Source organism: Theropithecus gelada, chromosome X, assembly GCF_003255815.1.
Source record: "Theropithecus gelada isolate Dixy chromosome X, Tgel_1.0, whole genome shotgun sequence".
Lineage (NCBI taxonomy): Eukaryota > Metazoa > Chordata > Mammalia > Primates > Cercopithecidae > Theropithecus > Theropithecus gelada.
Window position 1 is genome coordinate 109,175,278 of NC_037689.1, and position 6,052 is coordinate 109,181,329.

The 6,052-nt window shown below is 43.7% G+C and overlaps 1 protein-coding gene across 1 annotated transcript in view; it reads right to left on the reverse strand.

The window, feature by feature from the left end:
- Window positions 1-237: 237 nt before the first annotated feature.
- The window catches only part of CAPN6 (calpain 6), a 26,263-nt gene continuing 20,448 nt past the window's right edge, over window positions 238-6,052 (reverse strand). The window contains exons 9-13 of the mRNA XM_025372433.1: window positions 4,072-4,194; window positions 3,712-3,914; window positions 3,013-3,134; window positions 2,510-2,646; window positions 238-1,900 (exon numbers count right to left, since the gene is read on the reverse strand). Of these exons, the coding sequence (XP_025228218.1) occupies window positions 1,718-1,900; window positions 2,510-2,646; window positions 3,013-3,134; window positions 3,712-3,914; window positions 4,072-4,194 (768 nt within the window). The 3' untranslated portion in view covers window positions 238-1,717. The remainder of the gene's footprint in view (window positions 1,901-2,509; window positions 2,647-3,012; window positions 3,135-3,711; window positions 3,915-4,071; window positions 4,195-6,052) is intronic.

The following is a 6,052-nucleotide window of genomic DNA, read 5'->3' on the forward strand; positions in this document are numbered from 1 at the left end:
AATAGCACCCAGCTGCTAAATATGAAATAAAGGCCCCTCTTCATTCTTCCAACTACCCCAGCATGCAAACAACTGTACCATCAGAGTGTAGCCAGGGCCTTTGAATCCATCACCCTTTTACCTGAGCTCAGATTTCATGAAGTACTCCAGCCCCCACCTCCAGTGGCTTTGAAACAAGTCTTAACAGATGTTCAATCTTGCCATCCATCCCATGCCATCAATTCAAGTCAAGACTGGTCAATGTATTGAATATGAACTTTATTGTGATTTGGTTTATGTAAGGCAGTGTAGTGAAGGCACTGCAGAAGTTAAACAGACTGGAAAACATGGTAAAAAATGAGCGAGCTAAAAATGAATGCTTGCTGGACTAGGCTAAGTACTACAACTATGTTTCTTTTTCATCATTGCAGAAGCGTTGAAATATTGTTGAAGGTGGGGGTTTGGGGCGGAATTAGGGAAGGCTTCATGGAGGAGGTGGCATTTATACTGGGCTTTGAAGGAAGGGCAGAACGTTGATAGGTTAAGATAGAGGGAAGAACATTTCATAATGACTGACTCTAGAGAAAATTCTGTAGAAGTACTGAAAAATGAGAGGGCAAACAAACACCCCCAGCGAGTGAAGCATCCCAACTGAGAGAAAAGTCTGAGGAGTCTGGGCTGGGACCAAAGTCTCAAGTCCCCAGATGGGGTCTTCAGTACAAATGATATTAGGAGGCACAGGACAATGGGCTTGTTTGTAAACCTAGCAGCAGCGAGAGGTTTCACATTGCAGTCAGGGGCCCCAAACTGGCTGTACTGTGTCTGGATGAATTCTCTCATCTTTTAGGTGTGTATGATACTTACTTATCTTTCCTCTTGCCCACTGACTGCCTAAACGGTAGTTCGTGCGCGCCCATGTGCGCGTGTGTGAGTGTAGGTGTGTGTAGATGGGTGGGGGACCGAGGCTTTGTCTCCCACTGCAGCTTCTTCCACTTTTCCTTCTTGTGGCACACAGCTGGCTTCCATTGAGCTGAAGCTCAGGCCCTTCTCACTGTCTAGGACTCATTGAACTCCAGCTCTTGATTAAGCACCTAGGAAGCTTTCTCAACATGAAGGTAAAATTTACTGTGGGGGGTGACTTGGTTGAGGGCAGGACTACACTTTCCGGAGGTGGTGATGGTGGTGAGTGGTGGTGGTGGTGGTGGTGGTGGTCGTGGTTGGTGGTGGTGGCAGTGGTGGCTGTAAGGGTTGGGGACTTAAAGCCGGCTCTGGCTGCTGGGTGAAATGCTGCTGGGAAGTCTATAGTGTTCAGTCAGGAGATAGGATGTCAGGCTAGACCAGCTTGGCCTTGATCAGCCCTCCTCCTTCCTCAACATGCCCTACAGGGGAGATATATCGAACAACTGAAAACATCACAGACATCTGTAGGGTGTTCAGCCTCTTGTTATTGTCCTGCTTGGATCTCACCCCCGGAAGCCTCAGAGATCCTTTCTTGGCAAAGGTGTATGATGTCTAGATAGGACTGTCGCCTCCCCATGTCCAGCTGCTGGAGGTATATAGGTTATGTTGCTACTGATGCTACTTGGATTGGGAAGTATGGGGAATTTATCAGAAGAGAGGAAAGTTAATTATTGTGAATCTCATTCTTTCTAAAGATTGTGAATCTTAACTAAAACCTGGCACCTGACAGAAAATAAAAGGGTGGCAAGCTTTGTCAGGATTCTCTGGGATTGGCGATTTAGAGCTCAGTGAGATCATCGCTGGAAATAACCTTGAAACTGATGTGGCCTTGCTTGACTTTGGCAGTTGGACCACCCTTCTTACGCAGGTACAGAGACTTCAGATCACGGCAGTCGCTGGGGTCAGCATCCAGAGTAACCTGCCCCAAGAACTGATCACAGAATTTTCGGCTGTTCCAGACCTGGAAAGACAAATGAAGGGAGTGAAGATGAGCAGCCCTCAGTGAGATTAACCTTTGCCCAGTGACATTCAGATCTAATGCTGAGCTTCAAAAGATTTGTTTTAAAACCAAGAGACCATTCTGTCCGTTCCTGAAAGCCCATCAGCTGAGGGAAGGATATCTCAAAGAATATAGGTGAAAAGCCAGAAAACGGAATCTCCGGTTTGTTCTTGACCTGTGGGATGGTTACCTAAAGGCTGCTGGTCAGGCGTATTAAGTCAGAAAAACTGCCAGACTGCAGTGATTCATCCTGACCTAGCCATGTTGAGGGTCCTCTGAACTGGCATATGCTTCCCTCCATGGGATTTTATGATACGTGTGTTAACATGTGTACTGGTGAGCATGTGGACTTTTGCCCACAATTAAATAAATGGAAGAGAGGAGATTTAGGATGGATGGTAATAAGGAAGTCAGTGTCCATGCTTGGTGAGAAGAGTTTTTGAGTATAAAACAAACCAAAAAATATGATAATTCTTGTTCTGCATCCTAAACATACATAAGGTACTTGGGATCATCTAGTATCTGGTACAGAGTATGAGCCTTTCTGGGGACCCCTGTACACACTCTTACCTGTACTATAATAGGAATGTCAGTGGTCCTTCTGTAGAAAATGGCCTGGGTGTCAAAAATGGCATGAACTGTATTCTTCTGGACAGGAGAACGGACTTCCTCCTTTCCACATTTGATGACCAAATATGGGTTTACAGCTGGAACAAAGTGACATGTTTTTAACACAGCAATTAAAGTTCCTTTTCTAGATAGACAAGAAGGTATCTCAGTAAGCCAGTCCTGGGACTTTCAGCATAGCACCTGAGCACCGGAATGACTGAGATTCAACACTTTTATTCCCACTTCCCTTTCCTTTTCCATATTTTGTATAGGAATATGAAAATGAATCTATTGTAGGCCTTGCCTGAAGTTGACATCCCATCCTCTGCCATGATTGCCATCCATTCCCAACTTCTCTAGACTGAAAATATTGCTGGAGAAAATAATTTGTGATCATATTTTCTAACTTATGTGCTATAAATGCAACTGAATTTTGCTTTCCCAGACATTCCTGCCATTCTTACTTTCATTGGCATACTTCTTCTCCAGGTCCTCAGCACTATGAACAGTGATCTGAGTAACTACTTTCGGGTAGCCACGAGCCAAGTTCCAGCAGGACATTTTGGGCATGTCCAGAGTCAGTTCCCTAGAACATCAAAAATAAAATATTTTCATCATATGATAAACATCCTTTGATGAAATAAGTCCACCAAAGCAGACATCATTGCTGAAAAGCATGAGACATTGTATGACTTAGCCCATTCTTCCTCAGATATGGCTTATATATATTTTGAGCATGCTTTCCTTTCTCCTTTCTTTAAGGGCCAGGAGATAAAGATCAAAGTAGGCAGGGCTGGGACAAAAAGGTGGCTTTGGTGACCCAGCACTCAGAACATAATAGAAGAGCAGGGAGGAGTGCCATCTGCTTAAGAAAAGAGGGTATCAGCCAGAAAACAGAAGACAAAATTTGATGTGGAAGAACTTAGACTATAGGCCTGTTCCTCTTTAAGGGTAGCTCAGAGCTCTAAAGTTCAGACCTTCACTGGGGAATTTCCCCCAACCTCTCTTTGAGAAATATTTTTACCACCATGATTTCAGTGAATCAAGTCTGATTTAAACAAGTTGTCCCATCGAACATCTGAAGAGGGAAGATGGGTGAAGGGGTTCAGGATTGGAGGTAAAGCAAAGAACAGGGGTTTGAGGGCTTGCGAAGGAAACTGAACCTGAGCTGGACAGGCACTTCAGAGAAGATTCTCAGGAGAAACTCGCTGGTGCGACCATGCTGGAACATGGTTGGGACAAGCACATAGTTGCCCTTCTTCAGGTACTTGCTCAGAAATACTGTGCGAGTGTCAATATAGGTGGAAGTCCCAGCACGCTCCTGGATGTAGAGGTGGTGGAGGCGGAATTTGCGGTTCATCTCCACCTGGAAATGAAATAGGGTAAAATATTCAATTCCACTCAAATCGTGGTTTTTGTATCCTCCATTTTCTTTATTCCTAGGCCTTTCATTCTTCCCCTACCCCTAAATCATCTTAATTTTTACTTTGTTTGCCTCCATTCTCTCTGCTCCAAATTTTTACCTTGAAGAGCTCAAAGCCAATGATGTAATTGTCAGGTCTTCCCATTCGGCGGTAAGTGCGCAGGTCCTTCTGCTGCAGTGACATAATAACCTTGTGCCCATCCTCAGGCACGGTGAAGATGTACTAAGGGAAAGAGGCCACCAAAGAGGTGAGTTAGAATTCCCATTTCAGATGAGCCAGCTTAAATTTCAGGGAAGAAAGCTTGTCATTGGGAAGCAGAGCCTTGAATTATTTTCTGGGCTTTGATATTGATCAGACAACAAGGTCTTGGATAATTCATTGACTTGCTAAGTGTATATCATTAACACTTGCTTCTTTCTATGTCATTCAGCATGTGTTGAGGGACAACTTTATTCTTAGCCTTTGATGCCAAAGAGAATATGCTTTGTTCTAGTAAGTTATTGGTAAATTATTGTATTATTATTATTGTTGTTATTATTATCCCTTCGTATTTAAATGCCATTTATAGAAAATGTCTGGAATCCATAAAGACAGAAAGGGTTTTCATTTGACTCAACCTGACACTACAGCATCACCCTGGGCTAGCCTCCTATTGCCAGCCAGACTTATGGCCTGTGGAAGAGCTGGATCCACTTCCTTGGAGAATTGATGTTTTGCTACTGCCACTTTAAGGAAGCTACAAGCCTGTGTCAGACTTTCCAAACATCATCTGGGGAATCACGGTGCTATCAGGAGACAAAACTAAAAGGTATCAGATTTTCCTCTCTGTCTGTCTCCATTCCTCTCTCCCTTTAGAAGGAAACGTGAAACAGCTATTCAGGAGGCTAAGGCAGAAGGATCCCTTGATCCCAGGAATTCAAGGGTACAGTGAACTGTGATCCTGCCACTGCACTCCAGTCTGGGCAACAAAGTGAGATCCCATCTCTAAAATGACGGAAAGAAAGAAGGAAGGAAGGAAGGAAGGAAGGAAGGAAGGAAGGAAGGAAGGAANAAGAAAGAAGGAAGGAAGGAAGGAAGGAAGGAAGGAAGGAAGGAAGGAAGGAAGGAAGGGAGGAAGGAAGGAAGGAAAGAAGGAAAGAAGAAAAAACAGATTCAGAACTAAGGCCCCTAAGTTCAATCCTGTACATACATATAGAGTGAAGCCATTTTCCCAGCTTAGTATATATGCCTAATACTTGAAATATTTCCAGAGCTGTAAATGGGGGTGAGGTGGTGTGTGGCAGGGGAGATAGGAGATTTCTTTTCTTTAGGAACAATTAAAATGGAAAGGGTGGAAGAGCAGTATGAGTTAGGTGAATCAGCCCACTAGTCTCGGTATTCTCCTAAATGCCTGACCAATGAGATCCATGGAAAGACAAGACACACCCATGTCCAGTGAGGCAGCAATGTAGGCAGAATTCTTGTTTTCTATGAGTTAGCTCATCAGCACATTTTGAGATGAAACCATCCAGGTTATTATAGATTCAGGCTTTAGATGTTTGGGTTTTTTACTCTGGACTTGACCCTGCTGTGTCACCTGGAATAGCACTGTAATGGGAGATGGATGGGATGGAGTCATTGACAGGGCAATGATTCAAATCCTGGGAAAAATGACCTGGATCTAGATGATAAAATGGAGGCATAATAATGGGGTTCAAGAGAGTCATCTGCATTAGAAAGAGGAAGAATATAGTAAATGTGCACCCCAGAGAACAGCTGGGCAGTAAAGCAAAATGAGGAAGAATTGAGAGAACATCTCAAAGCAGATCTTCTCTCTCCAATGTGGGACCATCACAAGGAAGCAGGGATTGTCAAAGAGCCATACCAGGCGATATGGCCAGAAGAGAGGCAGCCAGAGGAGGTGATTCAGATTTTTTTTTTTTTTTTTAAATTTATTTATTATTATTATACTGTAAGTTGTAGGGTACATGTGCATAACGTGCAGGTTTGTTACATATGTATACTTGTGCCTTGTTGGTGTGCTGCACCCATCAACTCGTCATTTACATCAGGTATAACTCCCAATGCAATCCCTCCCCCC